Genomic DNA, 20,089 nt, shown 5'->3' with positions numbered 1-20,089 from the left:
CTGGGCTGGGGGGCTGGGGAGGGAGGGCGGCCAAGGGGGGAGATGTGCGGTGGACTCCTTTCCCTTCCCTTCCCACCTCCTCCTCCCTTCCATTCCAACTCCCAAATTGGGGGCCGGGCCAGGCAGCTCTGATTGGCTAGGGGACGGGCTGCCGGCTCCCCCTCTCCTAGGGGCCGGGTTCCTCCCCACTATCCCTCGGGATGGTATAAAAGGGGCCCGGGCCGTGGGTCGGAGCAGACGGGAGTTTCTCCTCGGGGTCGGAGCAGGAGGCACGCGGACTGAGGCCACGCATGAGCGGACGCTAACCCCCACCCCAGCCGCAAAGAGTCTACATGTCTAGGGTCTAGACATGTTCAGCTTTGTGGACCTCCGGCTCCTGCTCCTCTTAGCGGCCACCGCCCTCCAGACGCACGGCCAAGAGGACGGCCAAGAAGACAGTAAGTCTCGAACTTTGGAGAGTCCAGGGCTGTTTGGTGTCGCACCCTGCGCCCAGTCCCGGGAGTCCGAGACTTAAAGGGAGACTCGGGGATGGAAGGGAGATGATGAAGGCGCTTCTTTGGCGTCCTGGGAGAGAAGGGAGTGCACCCTGGGTAGGGGATGAAGATGAATGCCCCCAGGAGCGGGAGTGGAGGATGGAGCGCGGCTTGAGTTAGCACAGGGGAGCGTTCCGAGTGCGCCCAGTGGTTTACAACCAGGGAAAGGGGGGTCTGAGCGCGGGGCCCGGGAAAGTGCGTCGAAGATGGGACGGGGGCGTTTAGTTAGGAAGAATTTGGAGCCCAAGATGTAAAAGCGATCAGGAAGGCTGTGGGATGATTCATAAGGAAAGATTGTTTGCTCTCTCTGCAGGCTAGACAGTGTTGCTGGGGCCGCGGGGGTGCTGGGCTGAGGGGGGAGGGGGCGCGGAGAGTGGGCGGGTTGGAGGGTGAGAAACTTTGGAGCCGAGTGGGTAGGGCGGGGTCCTTGCGCCCTCTGCTGACCAATATGGAGAACCGCTCCTCCGGGCCCGCGCTCCCCCGCGCAGGAGCTGGAGCCAGAAGACCAGGGTCACGGCCAAGTGTGGACCCCACCTCTAGACCTAGAAAATAAAGCTGGAGGTGGAGTGGCCCCTGTCTCTAAAAGAAGTGCCCGATCCAGGGAAATTGCTTAGTTTTGCCCGCCACCTAGTGGCTGTCTGGGCAGACGCTCGTGCGGTTGGCCTGGTTAACTAACTTCATTACTATAATATTTGCGGACTTTTTGGTTCTTTGGCTAAGCGACCCAGAGGCATTGGCTGGCTTTGGGAAATAGGGGTTGTCCCAGAGAGGGTTTTTAAGACTCCTGGGCCCTGAAGGTTAGGGCGTATCCAACTTTAGGGGTACATTTCAGGTCTCTGGGTGGGATCCCACGCCAATCAGCCCCTCCCCGGCTTCCTAGCCCTGCCCCCGCCATCCCACCTGCCTGCGGAATGAGGCGGAACGGGGGCTGGGCCTCCCATCTCTCCTCCCAGCCCCTCCTTCTCTGGCCACCCAGACCACTCCCCACAAGCCTGCCCTCTCGTTGGGGCCCCTCCTGTTCTGTCTCTCCTCCTCCCCACACCTCACCCCCCAAACCAATGGCTTTATTTCACTTGGCCTCTGCACCAATGCGCTGAGGTTGGATTTGGAAGCAACCCCCGCTTAAAGCTTTGTTTAAATTCCTGAGAACTGGAAAGAGTTATAGGCGCTCTGGCCAGGCGCCTCGGCGCTGTCACTGGCGCTGATGAGGAGCAGATGAGCTTATGGGCTTTTAAGGATTTGGGGGAAGGAGCGGGGAGAGGAGGAGGCGGGAAATGGAAAAAGTAAATATTTCTGTGAGACAAATGGGGCCGGCGAATAGGGCCCCGAGGTGGGGCTCGGGCGCCACTGACGGCCCCGCGTCCCCGCTCTTGCCCCAGTCCCACCAGTCACCTGCGTACAGAACGGCATCAGGTACCATGACCGAGAAGTATGGAAACCCGAGGTCTGTCAGATCTGTGTCTGCGACAATGGCAACGTGTTGTGTGATGACGTGATCTGCGAGGACACCAAGAACTGCCCCGGCGCCGTCGCCCCCCCGGGCGAGTGCTGCCCGGTCTGCCCCGACGGCGAGGGTACGAGCGCTCCGGGCCTGGGCCTGGGACCGGGGTGGACGCGCAGCTCCCTCGGCCCGAGCCTCCGGGGACACCGGAGCAAACCCTGCCTCTAACCCGCGTTTCCTCTCCCCCTAGTGTCGCCCACGGACCTGGAAACCGCCGGAGTCGAGGTAATCCTCCGCCGACTCCTGCCGCCCCTCCCACGAGCCCCCACAGCCCTCCCTCCTCTAACGCGGCTTCTTTTGTTTCTTCTCCCCCAACCCCAAAGGGACCCAAGGGAGACACCGGCCCCCGAGGCCCAAAGGTGAGCGTGGCGTTGCGCTTCGCGCCCTGGAGAGCTGCGGGTGGGCGTGGCCCTGGCCTGCGCTCACCCGGCCCGCCCTCTCCCGCTGCAGGGACCCGCAGGCCCCCCTGGCCGCGATGGCATCCCTGGACAGCCTGGGCTTCCCGGGCCCCCCGGACCCCCCGGACCTCCCGGACCCCCTGGCCTCGGAGGAGTAAGTGGAGAGCCGCCTTCTTCCCCACCCCCGTCTTTTTTGTTTGCTCGTTTTTGGCGGAGGGCATTGTTTATGTTTTGAAATAATTTCAGCCTTAAGGAAAAGTTGCCAGAACAGGGCAAAGAACTCTCATCCGCCCTTCCCAGTGTGTCCTATTTGCTTTATCCGTCTCTGTGTGTACGTACAATTCCGGTTATTTTTTCTTTCTGGACTTGGAGAGTGAAGTATTTTTCTTTCCTACTTCGAGAGCAAGTTGCTGGTGTTCCCAAATTCTCCAGTGGGTCTTTCGTGAGAAAAAGAACATTCTCTTAAGTGACCACTGCGTGACGGATGATCGGGTTGTGGAAACGGAACATCGATACAATGCCACATCTAATACACACTCCTCATTCAGATTTCACCAATGTCCGCTTAGTGTCCTTTGGAGGATTCCTTTTTCCTGATGGGGATGCACCCCGGGTTATGAATTACATTTAATCATCACATCTCTTTCATGTTCTTTCACCTGGGAGATCCTTCAGACTGTCTTTGTCTTTTAAGACATTGACATTTTTTTTAAAAGGCCAGTTGCTTGGTAAACTGTCCCTCGGTTTGGGTTTGGCGGGTGCGTCTTCATGAGCAGGTGCCGGTGACACCTTTCGTGCAGGACTCTCTGGCGGGGGTGGGGGACTGCTGTCTTGTTGAGGGCATCCCCTCAGGAGGCACCTGATGTCCGTTTGTCCTACTGCCGGTGGTGTCGTCGTCTGCCTTTCAACTCACTGTCCTGACCCCAGGTTCTCACGCGTTCTCTCTTATTTTCTTTCTAGAACTTTGCTCCCCAGATGTCTTACGGTTACGATGAGAAGTCAGCCGGAGTTTCCGTGCCTGGGCCCATGGTGAGCCACCAGGGGGAGCAGGGATCACAGAAGAGCTGATGGGGATCCAGACAAGATGGGCCAGTGATGGCGTGTGGGGTGACACGGATAATCTAGGAGGTCAAGATGACTGTTGGGACCTTGGAGTCCAGAGGATGCAAGACACCTGGGTGGTCTCAGCAGGAATCAGTGGGAAGTGGCGAGGCTCCACCCACGTTACACTTTCCCACAGAAGTGTCCTCATGGCCTCCCTTTCTTTTTCTTCCTTAGGGTCCTTCTGGTCCTCGTGGTCTCCCTGGCCCCCCTGGTGCACCCGTGAGTATCCAGAATATCTTTATACACCACCTTGGCCTTTGGTCTTTGGGAGGGAGGGTTGGGATGAGGAATGGGGATCTCTTGGTGAGATGGGAAAAGGTTGGCAGGAACCTGCCCTTCTGACCCCACCCCTCTCTCCTTGTCCTGCAGGGTCCCCAAGGTTTCCAGGGCCCTCCTGGTGAGCCTGGCGAGCCCGGCGCTTCGGCAAGTGTCCCCCCAACCTGTACACTCTCTGCAAATACACGGATTCTCCATCCCCGTCCGGAGTCTTCCTTACTCCTCCTTCCAGTCCCAGCCTTCCCCTTCTTTTTTCCTCATCCTGGTAATTCTCACCTCCTCTCCTTCTTTCCCCTCTAGGGTCCCATGGGTCCCCGTGGTCCCGCTGGCCCCCCTGGCAAGAACGGAGATGATGTAAGTAACCCTCATGAGAAAATACCATCTGACCCTTACTGGCTGCATGAGTCAGGGCCCTATATTCTCCACGCAGTATACCACCATCTTCAGGAGTCATACCCAGAGAAAGGAAAGGGAGTTCTCCTTAAGGCACAAGACTTCCCTTAAACAAAGATTTTCTCCCTTTGTGGGATGTTTCTCCATTCTCTCCAACAGGAGTGCTTATCCGCCCCCCTCCCCCAGCCACCTAAAACTGATTCCCAGCCCACCCTTCAGGGCAAATGACGTCCTTAAACTTAATTGCTCTGGTACCTCTAATTTGCTCTCCCTATGGTGAGATTAAAATGCTGGTGACAGACATAAACCAAAACTCCTTTGGAGGAAATTAAAATTCACCTGACAAGGGTTTCATGGTAGATTTAAACTGCACTCTAAATTCAAAGATAAGATTCTGTGCCCCTAAGCCTGACCTTCAAGAAGCCCAAGAGCATTCAGACCTTCCCCGCCTTTCCAGCCCAGGGGCATGAGCATGAAGCCTTTTCTCTCCCTCTCAGGGTGAAGCTGGAAAGCCTGGTCGCCCCGGCGAGCGTGGGCCTCCTGGACCTCAGGTGAGCAAGACGGTGTGGCCGGCTGGCCCCCGCTTGGCTGTGTTTGGGCTTCATCTGGGAGCTGTGTCCAGAGGAGGGTCTTCTAACAGCCCTGACTTTCTTTTCTTCTGTCTCCAGGGTGCACGGGGATTGCCTGGAACAGCTGGTCTCCCCGGAATGAAGGGACACAGAGTGAGTCCCTTCTGAGTCATCTAAGCTCCCAAAGTCCCAGCCCCTCCCCCAAAGGGCCCTGGTGTGTTACGGTGGCGGCAGCTGCAGCAGTCCCAAGGGATAGAGAGTAGACATCCCAAAGAAGGTCCTTCCATTGGGAAAGAAGTCCAGATAGAGGAATTGCATGAGACCTTGCACCGGCTGCGGTTCAGTCCAGCTCGGAGATGGGGGGGGGGGTGCTGCGGTGGCCCCCTGGGGCTCCTTCTCAGGTCTGGGTGGGTATCAAGCTGGCCTACCCTCTCCATGGAGTCTTACCTTGGCCCTCCTTTCTATCTTAGGGTTTCAGTGGTTTGGATGGTGCCAAGGGAGATGCTGGTCCTGCTGGTCCCAAGGTAAGGGGCTGTCTGAATGTCATGGTCATCCACCTCCTACCCAGCCCCACCATGAACGAATCCCTAACTCTGTTCTCTGCTCTGTAGGGGGAGCCTGGTAGCCCTGGTGAAAATGGAGCCCCTGGTCAGATGGTGAGTGTGTCCTGTTCTAGAAGGAAGAGGGAGCAGGATGGGGGGTGGCAAGCTGGGGGCCGAGGGAGAGGTGTGTGCCTCCACCTCACTTGGCTTTTCTTGGTTTGGTTGTCAGGGCCCCCGAGGTCTGCCTGGTGAAAGAGGTCGCCCTGGAGCCCCTGGCCCTGCTGTAAGTACTCCTGGCCCCTTGGGGGGATCCCTGGACTCCGGAAGGGGTTCCCCAGGAGCTACAAGGCCTGGTCAAAGCTCAGTGGGTTGACCAAGGCTTCCCTTCTCCTCTGCAGGGTGCTCGTGGAAATGACGGTGCTACTGGTGCTGCCGGCCCCCCTGTGAGTATGGCTGCTAGACCCCAGCGCCGGGAGTGAGTGGGGGTCTCTGTGCCAGCTCTTGGGGATAACACTGGGGTGGGCCGTGTTGGTCTGAACCCCAAGACCTCTTCTGTCCCGGGGTGTGACTTGCAGCTGCCACCTTCTTTTTTGCCAACATCTGTTTCATTCGCAGGGTCCCACTGGTCCCGCTGGCCCTCCTGGCTTCCCCGGTGCTGTTGGTGCTAAGGTGAGACCCTCCTCTGAGCACAGCTCCCACGGGCAAGGTGTCTCCTCGCTCCCCAAACCAGAAGGACCCAGAGTGGCAAGAGAGAAGCCCATGCCCCAGCACCTTTGTCCTGAGGTCCCCTTCTCTGACCTTGGAGTCCTGATTCTTGGTCTCCTGACCCTGCCCTTCACCCCCGCGCCTCCAAAGGTGACGTTGGGCATCTAGAGTGGCTTCTGCCATGTGCTTTCTTCCCATCCAGGGTGAAGCTGGTCCCCAAGGAGCCCGAGGCTCTGAAGGTCCCCAGGGTGTGCGTGGTGAGCCCGGCCCCCCTGGCCCTGCTGGTGCCGCTGGCCCTGCTGTAAGTATTGCCTCCTCGGTGCCCTTGTGCCCCTCCCCCACAAGTCACAGTCCTTGACTGTCACTGACCCACCTCTTTCTGTGCCGCAGGGGAACCCTGGTGCTGATGGACAGCCTGGTGCTAAAGGTGCCAACGTAAGTGTCCCGCAGATTTCAGAGCTGCCTCTGATGCCCATCTCCCACCTGCCCAGTGCCCTTCACTCCTAGGCTCAACTTGTTCTGCCCCCTACAGGGCGCTCCTGGTATTGCTGGTGCTCCTGGCTTCCCTGGTGCCCGAGGCCCCTCTGGACCCCAAGGCCCCGGCGGTCCCCCTGGTCCCAAGGGTAACAGCGTAAGTGCCACTCTCTGACTTCAGTGCTGGCTCCAGTGTGGCCCCTGTCTGGGGATCGAGGGCCAACTGAGGACCCCCAACTCTCTGCTCATACTCTTTTCCTCCCCCCACACAGGGTGAACCTGGTGCTCCTGGCAACAAGGGAGACGCTGGTGCCAAGGGAGAGCCCGTAAGTGCCCCTGCAGCTCAGCCTGTCTGCCTGCGAGCCCCTCGAGGGAGACCCAGGGAGGAATGGGAGCCCCTGGTGCTGGAGCCTTGGCCTCAGGCCCACGCAGGAGCTGGCACCAGGACGGCCCTCACGACGGGCTGTCTCCTCCTCTCTGCCCTCTCTAGGGTGCCCCTGGTATTCAAGGACCCCCTGGCCCTGCTGGGGAGGAAGGAAAGCGAGGAGCCCGAGGTGAACCCGGACCTGCCGGCCTGCCTGGACCCCCCGGCGAGCGTGTAAGTGCCCCTTCTCTGTCCCCAGGGCCAGCCCAGTGCTCCGTGGCTGAGCTCACTGACCTCCTCTCCTCCTGCAGGGTGGACCTGGTGGTCGTGGTTTCCCTGGCGCAGATGGTGTGGCTGGTCCCAAGGTAACCTCTCTTCGTGGCTGGAGGCTGAGCCTGCTGCTCCCTGCCCTTCACTGTCCTCTTTCAAACGTAGTCAGTCCCTCTGCCCCTGCTGCCAGTCATTAGTGCCCCTGCTGGGGCCACAGTCCTCTCCCTTCACACTCCGCCTCACCTTGACCTTCCCACCTCCAACAATGCCCCCCAAACCCCCCCACCTCCCTGGGAGGAAGAGGCCTAGGCTTGAGACCCTAATTGTTCCTGTGACCCCCACCCCCCAACCAGGGCCCCGCTGGTGAACGTGGTTCTCCTGGCCCTGCTGGTCCCAAAGGCTCTCCTGGTGAAGCTGGTCGCCCCGGTGAAGCTGGTCTGCCTGGTGCCAAGGTGAGACCCCAGCCCTCTGCCCGGCTTGGCCCAGGACCCCGCCTGCCCCGTGTTGGGTCTGGGATGAGGTGCTCTGGAGCAGGGCCAAGGGTCTGCATCCCGGAGTGCCCCCAATCACGGCCTTCACCTCCCCTGCCACCCCTCCTTGCCAGCCCACTCACACCTCTCTGCTCCCCCTCAGGGTCTGACTGGAAGCCCTGGCAGCCCTGGTCCTGATGGCAAAACCGGCCCCCCTGTAAGTATCACTCTCCGCCGCGCTCCCAGGCCCTCTTCCACTCTCCTGACCACCCACCCGTTGTCCTCACCTCTGCCTTTGTGACTTCCATCTTTAGGGTCCCGCTGGTCAAGATGGTCGCCCCGGACCTCCAGGCCCCCCTGGCGCCCGTGGGCAGGCTGGTGTGATGGGATTCCCCGGACCTAAAGGCGCCGCTGTGAGTACTCAGCACGGAGCATCACTGAGCCAGGGACAGATACGCTGGGAGGGGAGAGTCCTGGTCTCTGGGCCCAGCTTTGCCACTGACCGCTGTGTGGCCTCAGGCCACTCACTACCCCTCTCTGGGCCTCAGTCCCCCTATTCGTAAAACGAGGGACCTCCTCTAGCACCGCAGCTGCTGCCCCATCCCTGAGGATAAATGTTGGTGGTGGCCCCCCTGCCCCCACACACACGTGGACATAGGACAGGCCCTTGATATAATAGTCACCCCCACATCTTGGGGGTTCTATGAGCTTCAAAAGGAGAGATCAGAGGAGATGGAAGCCCTGGGCAGCTCAGGAAGCTACAGGGGAGAGGGGAGGGATGAGCCTGAAGGGCCGAGTGGTCTGGGGAGAGGCAAAGGGACCAGCGTGGAAGTCCGCAAAGGCACTTCCCCAGGGCCAGGGCTGGCAGATAAGAAAGTCCCTTTAAAAACTCCACTCCAAGTAAACAGGAGGGACCAAGGAGGCCCCAGTTTCCCACTTCAGCCCCCTCAACTCTGACTCCTTCCCCCCAGGGAGAGCCCGGTAAAGCTGGAGAGAGAGGTGTTCCTGGCCCCCCCGGTGCTGTGGTAAGTGTCTTACAGGTTCCCCTCCCTGCAGGAGGGGCGCGGGAGGCTCACAGCCACCACCCCATCACCCTCCCTGGGCACCAGGACCCCAGCCCCAGGTCCCTCCCACCTGCCCCTCTTCCTCAGCCACCTCACGTCCCTGAGTCCTTTGCTGTCTCCCCACAGGGTGCTGCTGGCAAAGACGGAGAAGCTGGAGCTCAGGGACCCCCTGGCCCTGCTGTAAGTGTCCCTGACAGGGGGGCCCGGGGAGGGGGCACAGTGGTGCAGGAGAGGGACGACCCCCTGCCCCTCCTCTCCTGGGCCTTCCTATGACCCCAGCATCCTCTCGTGACAGGGCCCTGCTGGTGAAAGAGGCGAACAAGGCCCTGCTGGCTCCCCCGGATTCCAGGTGAGGCCTCTCAGCTGTCAGGGGGCTGGGGGAGGTTGTGAGTTTGCCTTTGTTCTCTTCTGGATCCTCACCTCCTTCCCTTTTCTCCCCCATTTCCCCCCCTCCAGGGTCTCCCCGGCCCTGCTGGTCCTCCTGGTGAAGCAGGCAAACCCGGTGAACAGGTAAGAGGTAGCAGCAGCCAGTGAGGCAGGAACATAGAGTACAGAGAGAGAGGCCAGCCTCCTAGCTAATCAGACACCATCAGCCAGCTGGATTGGGGTCAGACACCAGGAAGGACTTCCCATCATGAAGGGAACTACACAGGAGGGCAGCTGGGAGCGGCTGCATCTGTGCGTGATATGATAGCCTCTCAGCTGCTAGCCTGACCACTTCTTTTCGGAGATGCTGGAATTCTCTGTGACTTGCCCTGAACCCGAAGTTGGGGATGTTCATCACTGAGATATCTAGAGGAGGGGTACAGAGTACAGGGATGATCCCGGTTCGGTGCTGCAGAGGCACTGGTTTCCAGTCACAGACCCTGAGGCCACCCCCACAGCAGGAGGGCAGTGGTGCTTTCTCGAGCTGAGGACCCCAGTGGCCTTTGCTCACAGCCGTCTCTCCCTCCCCCTCAGGGTGTTCCTGGAGACCTTGGTGCCCCTGGCCCCTCTGGAGCAAGAGTAAGTAGAGCCTCTGCAGCTCCCGCCCAGACGTCCCTGGCTCGCCCGTCTCCGGACCCCCGTCACCGTCCCGTCCTCCCTTCTCTCCTAGGGCGAGAGAGGTTTCCCCGGTGAGCGAGGTGTGCAAGGTCCCCCTGGTCCTGCTGGTCCCCGTGGGGCCAACGGTGCTCCTGGCAATGATGGTGCTAAGGTAAGGATGGCACAGGGACCAGGCTTCACCCCTGTCCCTCACCGAGGGACACCTGGCTATGACCAAAGCCACCTAGATGTGCGAGAGGGGTGGGGTCAGGTACAGCCTGAAGTTCTGGGCTGTAGGCTTTTCCTCTTTGCGGGGCCTGTCTTTGCCCCTTGAACCAACCCTGAGGGACACTTAAAAGGGGGCTCAGGACTGTGACCTAGTCCCGGGACCCCGAGCCTCACTCCAGTCCTCTTTGTCACACAGGGTGATGCTGGTGCCCCTGGAGCCCCCGGTGGCCAGGGTGCCCCCGGCCTTCAGGGAATGCCCGGTGAACGAGGTGCAGCGGGTCTTCCAGGCCCTAAGGGCGACAGAGTAAGTTCAAGCATCCCCCCCACCCCCCCGCCCCTGGGCCCTGTGTGGTTCCCATTCTGTCTGCTCTGGATCCCCCGGCCTCTCTTCCCCTCCCTGCCTTCTTTTCTTCCTCTCCTTAATCCTCCCTTCTTCCCCTCTGGCCTTTCTGCTGATGAATTCTCTACCTGTGGTCCAGGCCCTTCTCTCCTCATGAGTTACCTTGGCAACAAGAGGAGGGGCTTCCCCCTGGATGGGCCATCCCTTATTCATTCCTCCCGCATAAGGCAGGGCCTCTTAACTCCCTCAGGCAGGCATCTTTTCCTCCGAAAAGACTAAGTTCTCAGCACGGGTGGGGGAGGGGCAGAGCTGGGGAGGGTTTCCAGACACAATAGGTTGTCTCCTTGCCTCATGCTGGAAGACTCAGGCTTTCCCATGTGTTTAGGGCGATGCCGGTCCCAAAGGTGCTGATGGTGCTCCTGGCAAAGACGGTGTCCGAGGTCTGACTGGCCCCATCGGTCCCCCTGGCCCTGCTGGTGCCCCTGGTGACAAGGTGAGGGAGCTGCACCCTAAGTCAGCTTTCCCATCAAGCCCGGGCATGGCTCTGTGGGGAAGGCCAGAGCTGCCACCGTGCTGACAGCCCGGAGCTGGGGGAGGGGAGGCTCCCCTGGGGTCATCCGCCAGGAGTATTCAGGGTGGCCCCTGACCCTGTGCCTCTGCTTCCTCCCTCTCAGGGTGAAACTGGTCCTAGTGGCCCTGCTGGTCCCACCGGAGCTCGTGGTGCCCCCGTAAGTACAGAAGCCCCAGTTAACGCCCCATCCTCGGCCCTTTTCTCCCCTCATTCTGCCCCAGCCCTCTTTCTATCCCTCCTCCACCTTTGCTCCCGGCCCCTGGAGAATGCTCTTCAGAGCCGCTCCTTCTCATCTGTCCCTCCAGTGTGCCCCACCTGCCTCCCCGGTGTCAGGGCATCTCTCCAGTTTGCCTCCTTTTCTTCTAGGGAGACCGTGGTGAGCCTGGTCCCCCCGGCCCTGCTGGCTTCGCTGGCCCCCCTGTGAGTATCAAGACTGCCTTCATTTCTCATCATCCACCGGGACGGGGGGGCCTTGGGTGACCTGATGAAGATAGAGGCCTGGACCTGAGTCTGGAGGGATTGTCCCCTGTTCAAGCATCTTCCTGCCTGGGCTACCGTCCTAGCCCCGCCGGGGAACAGCCCGACTTGTTACTCTGGCACGGCGTCCTCTGCTCACCATGCCCCTTCCTCCCCCAGGGTGCTGATGGCCAGCCTGGTGCTAAAGGCGAACCTGGTGATGCTGGTGCTAAAGGCGATGCTGGTCCTCCTGGCCCTGCTGGACCCGCTGGGCCCCCTGGTCCCATTGTGAGTTTCTCACCCTCTGGGCCCCGAGCCGCCGACAGGCCTGGACCCAGGACCAGCCCAGCCTTGACGCCTCTGTGCTCTCCTGCAGGGTAACGTTGGTGCTCCTGGACCCAAAGGTGCTCGTGGCAGTGCCGGTCCCCCTGTGAGTATCTCTCCCTGAGTCTCTGCTGAGACTCCCCGGCTCTAGTTTGGAGGCAGGAGGAGCGGGCCACATGGGGGCGCTGTTCTCACTCTGACGGTTTCTTTATCCTCTTCCACTAGGGTGCTACTGGTTTCCCTGGTGCTGCTGGCCGAGTTGGTCCCCCCGGCCCCTCTGTGAGTATCTGAGGGGGAGACTCCTCTGCTTGGGGAGGAAGGGTGGGGGGAGACTGTCAGGAGTGGAGTAGGCCCAACAGAGGCCTCAGTGGGGCTCTACCATCCACTGGAATCTGACAGCCCCTCTTCTTGTCCAGGGAAATGCTGGACCCCCTGGCCCTCCTGGCCCTGCTGGCAAAGAAGGTGGCAAAGGACCCCGTGGTGAGACTGGCCCCGCTGGACGTCCCGGTGAAGTTGGTCCCCCTGGTCCCCCTGGCCCTGCTGGTGAGAAAGGAGCCCCTGGTGCTGACGGGCCTGCTGTGAGTACAAGCTGTGGAGGGCTCTGGGCTGTGGGCGTGGTCCCTGGCCACTGCGAGGCACCTCACCGCTGTCTGCCTCCCACAGGGTGCTCCCGGGACCCCTGGACCTCAGGGCATTGCTGGACAGCGTGGTGTGGTCGGCCTGCCCGGTCAGCGAGGAGAAAGAGGCTTCCCTGGTCTTCCTGGCCCCTCTGTGAGTGCTCCCGCACCTTGGGGCACCCCGAGAAGAACTGTCACAGGGCTTGGAGGACACAGGATGGGGCGGCAGAGCCAGTTAGACGGATGTGCCGGGTGACTAAGGCGCTTTCAGGCTCTCCCCAGCCTCTGACTCTTTCTTCTACCCAAGGGTGAACCTGGCAAACAAGGTCCCTCTGGACCAAGTGGTGAACGCGGCCCCCCTGGTCCCATGGGCCCCCCTGGACTGGCTGGACCCCCTGGCGAGTCTGGACGTGAGGTAAGCAGTCGCCAGCCCCATGCCAATGCCATCAGCAAGACCATTTTGGCCTTGGCCTGAGCCTCCCTCCTCCTGGCCGATGCTTACCTCTCGCCACCCTCTGTCTGCAGGGAGCTCCTGGTGCTGAAGGTTCCCCCGGACGAGATGGTGCTCCTGGCGCCAAAGTAAGACGGCTGCACCCCAGGGCCACAGCTGTGTCTGCTGCTCCCCTTGCCCGGCCTGGCTCCTTCATCTGGGGCTGACCTGCACTTCCCTCCTCGCCCCTCCCAGGGTGACCGTGGTGAGACTGGCCCTGCTGGACCCCCTGGTGCTCCTGGTGCTCCCGGTGCCCCTGGCCCCGTCGGCCCTGCTGGCAAGAGTGGTGACCGTGGTGAGACTGTAAGTAGCTGGACTCGCATTGCCTGCTTCTTGTCAGGCCAGGGACCCCCCCAGCCATGCCTCGCGTCCTGCAGATGGACACCTGACTTCACCCAGGTTGGGGAGGGGGTGGAGAGGAGGTCTTGCCAGGTGGCTGGACCCTTGGCCCCCCTGAAAATAGCAAGCCACAGCTCAGCCTCGAGGCCCCTCTCCTAGAAGTACCCCAACTCCTCCAGGGAATGGGGTTGTGCCCAGGTAATTGCACCAGCTCATGTGAAGCCTGAATTCACAGAGTTTCATCTTGAGCTTAGGGGAGATGGACATAGTGGGGAAGGACGTGAGGAAAGAGGAGCTGGCCGAGGGCTGGCCCTGTCCTGCAGCTCATGCCATGCCAGCCCTCGGCTGGGGCCTCCCCGGCCAGGATCTGACACCCTCTGCTCTCCTCAGGGTCCTTCTGGTCCTGCTGGTCCCATCGGCCCTGCTGGTGCCCGCGGCCCCACTGTAAGTGCCCTGCCCTGGCCCTCACATCCTCAGAACCCCCGTCCAGGTGTGGACAGCACCCCACTCAGTGCTAATGGACTTTCCCCTGACAACCTGTCTCCTCTGCTCTTCTAGGGACCCCAAGGCCCCCGTGGTGACAAGGGTGAGGCAGGCGAACAGGGCGACAGAGGCATAAAGGGTCACCGCGGTTTCTCCGGTCTCCAGGGTCCCCCTGGCCCTCCCGTGAGTATGCTCGGCAGCGCCTCCCAGTGGCCACTGAGTCTTATCATTTCCCCGTCCCTTGCTGTGGGATGGCTGGGGCTATTTTGACTCAGTTCCCCCCTCTGGGTAGCCATTCTCACTCTTCCCTGGTGATGAATGGGACCTGAAGACTTATGGGCATTTCCAAGGAGTTTTTGAGAGGGCGAGGGGGGCACAGGGAGAGATCATGGGAGGGGGTCTCAGACTGTAGACACCCTGCATAATGGGGGGCGAAGGGCAAGGTGTTGGCCTCTTTTGATCCACATGGGGCCTAAACTGCCTTTGCATCTGTCCTTCAGGGCTCTCCTGGTGAACAAGGTCCCTCTGGAGCTTCTGGTCCTGCTGGTCCCCGTGTAAGTCCTGCCTTCTGTCTCCTCTTTGGGGTCCCAAACCCAAACCCAAACATGTGCCACGGCCCTTGGCCTGGGACTGGTGTCCCTCGCTTCTTTGGAGATGGGCCCAGGGACAGGGGTTGGAGGAAGGAAGGGAGGGTCCTAGACCGCCTCCCCCAGCCCTTGGCATCCCCCTCCCACGAACACCTCCCACAAAATGTTCCCTGGCCTGGCTGTGGGAACGAGCAATGAAGAGCAGCAGGCAGGGAGAGGCGCAGCCTCCTGCACCAGAATTGGGGGGGTCCTGTGCTTTCTGGACGACTTTCTTTAACTATCTTCCCCTCTGCAGGGTCCCCCCGGCTCTCCTGGTGCTCCTGGCAAAGATGGACTCAACGGCCTTGCAGGCCCCATTGGCCCCCCTGGTCCCCGTGGCCGCACTGGCGACGCTGGTCCAGTTGTACGTAGCTCCCCACGCTGTCTGCCCGTGGCCCTCTGGCCCCGAGAAGGCTCAACTCCAGACAAACCCCACTCTCCTCCCTTTCTGTGCAGGGTCCCCCCGGCCCTCCTGGCCCTCCCGGCCCTCCCGGTCCTCCCAGCGGCGGTTTCGACTTCAGCTTCCTGCCCCAGCCACCTCAGGAGAAGGCTCACGATGGTGGCCGCTACTACCGGGCCGACGATGCCAACGTGGTCCGTGACCGTGACCTCGAGGTGGACACCACCCTCAAGAGCCTGAGCCAGCAGATCGAGAACATCCGGAGCCCTGAAGGCAGCCGCAAGAACCCAGCCCGCACCTGCCGCGACCTCAAGATGTGCCACTCTGACTGGAAGAACGGTGAGGACGGGCCCGCCCCGTGCCTGTCCCCCTTCCCGCCGTGACAGGGCCTAGCCTGAGGGGCTTCAATGCCCACGTGTGTCCCCTCCCAGACCTCCCCTGACTCCATCTTGCCCTGCCCCATCGCAGGAGAATACTGGATCGACCCCAACCAAGGCTGCAACCTGGACGCCATCAAGGTCTTCTGCAACATGGAGACAGGTGAGACCTGCGTGTACCCCACTCAGCCCAGCGTGGCCCAGAAGAACTGGTACATCAGCAAGAACCCCAAGGAGAAGAAGCACGTCTGGTTCGGCGAGAGCATGACCGGCGGATCCCAGGTGTGTGAGCTGGACCCTGGAGCCCCTCACACAAGATGGGCTGGCTGAGGGCTCCGAGGGGGCGTGAGGTGCTGGGTGTGCCGGACAGAGCCGGGCTGGGGTCCTGGGCCCGTGATCCTAGCTCAGACAGAGGGTGCCCTTGGGCAGGCGAGGTCAGGACCAGATGTGGGTGTTCTCCGAGGATTCCAGGAAGGGAGGCCGGGACCGGAGCCTCCAGCACGGTCACTCACCCTTCGCTCTCCCTGCCCCTCGCAGTTCGAGTACGGCGGCCAGGGCTCCGACCCTGCGGACGTGGCCATCCAGCTGACCTTCCTGCGCCTGATGTCCACCGAGGCCTCCCAGAACCTCACCTACCACTGCAAGAACAGCGTGGCCTACATGGACCAGCAGACAGGCAACCTCAAGAAGTCCCTGCTCCTCCAGGGCTCCAACGAGATCGAGCTCCGGTCCGAGGGCAACAGCCGCTTCACCTACACTGTCACCCACGACGGCTGCACGGTGAGTGCCCCCCCAGGGCCCCGCTCTGGGCTCCGGCTTTTTAGACAGGCCACAGTTCTCCGCACCCCGTCGTCCCCACTCGGTGACGCCCCTCTCCCATTGTCTCCCCTCCACCCCAGAGTCACACCGGAACCTGGGGCAAGACAGTGATCGAATACAAAACCACCAAGACCTCCCGCCTGCCCATCATCGATGTGGCCCCCTTGGACATTGGCGCCCCAGACCAGGAATTCGGTATCGACGTCGGCCCCGTCTGCTTCCTGTAAACTCCCTCCACCCCAACCTGGCTCCCTCCCACCCGACCCACTGGCCCCTGACCGTGGAAACAGACAAACAACCCAAACTGAACTCCCCAAAAAGCCAAAAAATGGGAAACAATTTCACATGGACTTTGGAAAATTTTTTTTTCCTTTGCATTCATCTCTCGAACTTAGTTTTTATCTTTGACCAGCCGAACATGACCAAAAACCAAAAACACACTCAACCTCACCAAAAACCAAAAAAAGAATAAATAAATAACTTTTTAAAAAAGGAAGCTTGGTCCACTTGCTTGAAGACCCATGTGGGGATAAGTCCCTTTCTGCCTGTTGGGCTATGACACCCAATGCCACCCTTCTTGCCCCTCCCTCCAGGCCTTCTTGGGGCTGCCCCTCCACTGCTCCCCAAATCTAAGTCTCCCCTAAAGTCACAGGAAACCATGCATTGCCTGCCCAGCAACCAAAGGCAATGCCAAAACACCCAAACGACCCTCCACTCCCAGCCCGCTCCCCCCGCCCAGGATCCTCAAACCCTGGGGGGGCCTACGGTTCTCAGACCACCAAAGAAGCTTTTCCATCGGCGTCCTCTGGCCCCGGCAACGCCCCCTCTTCGTTTTTGAGGAGGGCACCCTGAGGGGAACCACCAGCCCCCCTGACACGGGGTTCAGAGGAAAGTCAAGAGGGGCCAGGCAGAGTGGAGACAACGCGGCAATTCCCCTGCAAGCGGCGGGGCTGGGTGGGAGCGGCCTCTGTTCCTTGTGTAACTGTGTTGCTGAAAGACTACCTCTCTGTCACCGGGCAACTGCGTGGGGGCGGGATGGGGGTGGGCTGGGAGGGGCTCCCCGTTTTATACCAAAGGTGCTACATCTCTGTGATGGGGTGGGGTGGGGTGGCCAGGGAACCACTGGTGCTATAGAAGTCGGGATGCCACCCCCCGCCCCCCGCCAGGCCAGCAAATGTTCCTTTTTGTTCAAAGTCTTTAATTCTTTGGCTTTTTTCTTTCCTGGTGGATGGGGACTCATGTGAATTTTCTCAAGGTGCTATTTAACACGGGGGAGAGAGTGCCGCCCACTCCTCGGCCTCCCCCCCCATGCCCTCGCCTGCTCAGGCCTCTCTCCAGACCTCTCTCTTCTGAAACCCCCTCCTCCTCGGCTGCCTCCCACCCCCACACCCCTCTGTCCGTCCCTCATCCTCTCTCCTGGGTTTCAGAGCACAAATTTCCCAAAGCACAAAGCAGTTTTCCCCCTGGGGTGGGAGGAACCAAGAGACTCTGTACCTATTTTGTATGTGTATAATAATTTGAGATGTTTTTAATTATTTTGATTGCTGGAATAAAGCATGTGGAAATGACCCAAATATGTCTGCAGCGGCCTCCTAATTTCCTTCCTTGGAGATGGGGGGTGGGGGCGTGGGGAGGGAGCATCGGAGTGGGAGGGGGTGGGCTATCCTTCCCTCTCTTACCCCTGTCATCCTCTTCCTCCCCATCTGGCACCCTCCATGGTCCCTCTCTCGTCTGCTCTTGCCTTTCTTATGCCTTCCACCGTTTTCTTCCCTTCCTCCTGCGACCTTTGCTACACGTCTCCCCAAGCCCCCCTCTCTCTCACAGGGTACACAGGCACGGCACATGTGCAGCCACGGGCGTGCACACACACAGACACACACACAGCCTCCCTCCAGACCCCGGGCTGCCCAAAACTCAAGCCCACTCTCCCATCAAAGCCATCAGCCCTGCTGCCCTCTCCACTGCTGCGGTCACTCTGCAGGGTCGGGGACCTGGGGAGGCATTGCCCATGGGGCGCTGGGAGCCCCACCCCTGGGTGAGGGAGCTGGGACCGCAGAGGGTCCCCAGAAGCGTCCCACGAGGCCTCTCCCTGGGCCAGCATGGAGGGCCATCTCTCCTCTGCCCTCCCTGCCCTCTCTGAGCTCCCCCAAAGGAGCACCAGCAGTACCGCACAGGCAGGGCCTGCCCCAGCGGAGCCGAGGACTGTGAGACTAGGAGGGAAAACCACCTCCTGTTTACTTGCTCTCCTGGGCTCCCAGGGGAAGGAGGGAGGGGTCTGCCCAGCCGCCTGGAAGAGCTGCAGCCAAGGCGCTTGCAGGCGCCGCTACCTGGAAGGTGCAGGCCCTGCTCTGCTGAGCATGTGCTCCATCCCTCTTTGCCTTCTAAGTCCCCAGAACACGCACCCCTCTTGGGTGTGGGCGGCTTGGAGAGGTCATTTTGCCCAGCCCCTGCCCCCTGCCTATTCCTCTTCCTCTTAAAACTTCTTGCCTCTTCCCCCTGCTCCTCCCTCCCTCCTGTTCCCTTCCCCTCGGCTGGCCTCCTCCCTGCCTGCCTGCCTGAGACCCTGAGGCTCCAAGGGGGTGTGAGGGGGGTGGCTGGTCAGCTCCCCAATCTCAAGGAAGGGGGACAGCGGTGTGCAGTCAGTGGGGACACAGGGGATCCAGAGGCTCAGAAGCCTGGAGCTGACCAGGTGCCCAGAGACCCGGAGACAGGGAGAAGGTGACATTTGTCTCCACCTCCCACCCAAGACCTTAGGGCCTCAAGCTCAGAGGCAGGACTGGCCCAGGTTCCTCCCTCAGGAATCCAGAGACGCAAAAGTCGGCAGACAGCCTGTCCACGGCTGTCATTAAGCAGTCACGGTGAGCTATTCATTACGGCCTTGAATAATTCATCATTAGCACTTCACCACAACGAGGACAGTGTTGAAAAGGAATCAGTTTAAAGAGGGTAAGAAATGACGGCAAGTAAAGGAAGATTTATTCGTAGGCAAATTACCTGGTGGTGTGGTGATGGGTTGGTCCGTCAGCGATCCTGCCTGGCACTGGCCTAGGTAATCCCGTTTTCCTGAACCTCCAGCCCCCGGGCCCTTGGCTATCTCGCCCCCCTCCCCACGTGCCCTCTGGGGGATCCAGAAGCATCCTGAGCCTGCCATCCAAGGCTCTTTCTGGCCACTGCCCCCCTGTCTATTGTCCCTGTCCCTCCCCCTAGCCACACCTGCACACCAGCCAAAAAGGCTGATTGAAATTCCGGTAAGTGCACCACACTTCCCACTGCCAGGCCCTTGTTTCCCTCCTTCTCTGAAAGTGACTCCCTTCCTCTCTGTTCTGGCTCACCCCAGACTGTCCAGGCCACACTCAAGTGTCTTCTGCCCCCTTGAGCTCCCGCCCCACCCAGGCCAAGCTCGCCCCTGCTGACTTCCCAAAGCCCTCCGCGTCTACAAACTCCACCTGAGCCTGCGTAGCAGGCGTGGCCGCTGTCCGCTGTCACGTGTTTGCTCACCCTGTTATTCTCTCCAGGCCAAGCAGAGGGGACCAAGGCCAGAGGCCAGGTGCTGAGGTGCTGGCCTGGCACCAGGGCTGCGCATAGACACTGGAAGACTAGAGAGGAGACTAGAGCCAGGCAAGCCTTCTGGGTGAGAACTCGGAGCCGTGTGCACCTCCCTGCAGGGGAGCGAGCAAGTGCGAGATGAAGAGCAAGCCCAGTGAGCCCCGAGTGCGAGCCCACGGCGGTGGAGGGGCCGGGCCACTGCTTCTGCGGCGATGGGAATGCGGTCCCACTGTGCTGTCTACACAGTGGCCGTAGCCCCACGTGGCTGTGGAGCACCGGACTCACGGATAATGCAACCGAGAGACTCGGTTTTAAATTACATTTCCCTGTAATTCATTTTAAGAGCTACCTGTGGCCAGCAGCTACCGTAGAAGCAGTGCAGCCCTAGGCGGAGGAGGGAACGCGCCTCTCACTGCACGTGTATGAACGCCAACCTGCCCGCGGGCGCACGAGTGGGCCCGTGCGCGTCCCTACCAGGGGCGACGCCGAATGCCAGGGCCGTGGCGGTGGCAGTGCCTGTACCACGTGGTGCGAGGGCAGCGTGTGTGCAGTGCAGGAGAGGAGGGGGACAAAGGGGCCATTGTGCCACATTCCTGGCTCAAGCCCTCCTTTCCGCTGACATCACAGCCTCTGTAAATACAGCGGCGCCGACCGGCTCCCCCAGACCCTGCGGCCCCTTCGCGGTGGCACTGCGTCCCCACACCCCGTTCCCAGCGCTGCTCGGAGGGACTCCCCTTCGCTGCTCTGTGCGGAGATGGGCCACGTTCCTGTGGGTGACTTTTCAGTC

General features: G+C 60.8%; 1 protein-coding gene across 1 annotated transcript; it reads left to right on the top strand.

The window, feature by feature from the left end:
- Nucleotides 1–223: 223 nt before the first annotated feature.
- Nucleotides 224–17,330, top strand: COL1A1 (collagen type I alpha 1 chain). The gene is made up of 51 exons (XM_053657170.1): nucleotides 224–437; nucleotides 1,913–2,107; nucleotides 2,225–2,259; nucleotides 2,358–2,393; nucleotides 2,485–2,586; nucleotides 3,393–3,461; nucleotides 3,711–3,755; nucleotides 3,906–3,959; nucleotides 4,113–4,166; nucleotides 4,703–4,756; nucleotides 4,874–4,927; nucleotides 5,245–5,298; nucleotides 5,386–5,430; nucleotides 5,546–5,599; nucleotides 5,715–5,759; nucleotides 5,932–5,985; nucleotides 6,224–6,322; nucleotides 6,412–6,456; nucleotides 6,554–6,652; nucleotides 6,768–6,821; nucleotides 6,986–7,093; nucleotides 7,171–7,224; nucleotides 7,483–7,581; nucleotides 7,763–7,816; nucleotides 7,914–8,012; nucleotides 8,571–8,624; nucleotides 8,790–8,843; nucleotides 8,959–9,012; nucleotides 9,120–9,173; nucleotides 9,624–9,668; nucleotides 9,760–9,858; nucleotides 10,111–10,218; nucleotides 10,640–10,747; nucleotides 10,929–10,982; nucleotides 11,192–11,245; nucleotides 11,462–11,569; nucleotides 11,658–11,711; nucleotides 11,831–11,884; nucleotides 12,022–12,183; nucleotides 12,269–12,376; nucleotides 12,530–12,637; nucleotides 12,748–12,801; nucleotides 12,908–13,015; nucleotides 13,442–13,495; nucleotides 13,610–13,717; nucleotides 14,035–14,088; nucleotides 14,417–14,524; nucleotides 14,617–14,899; nucleotides 15,029–15,219; nucleotides 15,475–15,717; nucleotides 15,837–17,330. The coding sequence occupies exons 1-51, from the start codon at nucleotides 350–352 to the stop codon at nucleotides 15,981–15,983; spliced, it is 4,377 nt and encodes a 1,458-aa protein (XP_053513145.1). The 5' UTR covers nucleotides 224–349; the 3' UTR covers nucleotides 15,984–17,330.
- The last annotated feature ends 2,759 nt before the right edge of the window (nucleotides 17,331–20,089 follow it).

This window comes from Artibeus jamaicensis, unplaced genomic scaffold (assembly GCF_021234435.1).
Source record: "Artibeus jamaicensis isolate MK-2021 breed Jamaican fruit bat unplaced genomic scaffold, CSHL_Jam_final contig_1998, whole genome shotgun sequence".
NCBI classification, from domain to species: Eukaryota; Metazoa; Chordata; class Mammalia; order Chiroptera; family Phyllostomidae; genus Artibeus; species Artibeus jamaicensis.
This window is presented reverse-complemented; position numbering and strand designations above follow the sequence as displayed.

Bases quoted from the DNA above. Each gene is read 5' to 3' on its own strand.
- COL1A1 (XM_053657170.1), top strand. From the start codon at position 350: ATGTTCAGCTTTGTGGACCTCCGGCTCCTGCTCCTCTTAGCGGCCACC. The intron at 7,817-7,913 runs GTAAGTATCACT...TTCCATCTTTAG, and splicing joins ATGGCAAAACCGGCCCCCCT to GGTCCCGCTGGTCAAGATGG. The intron at 11,246-11,461 runs GTGAGTATCAAG...TTCCTCCCCCAG, and splicing joins CTGGCTTCGCTGGCCCCCCT to GGTGCTGATGGCCAGCCTGG.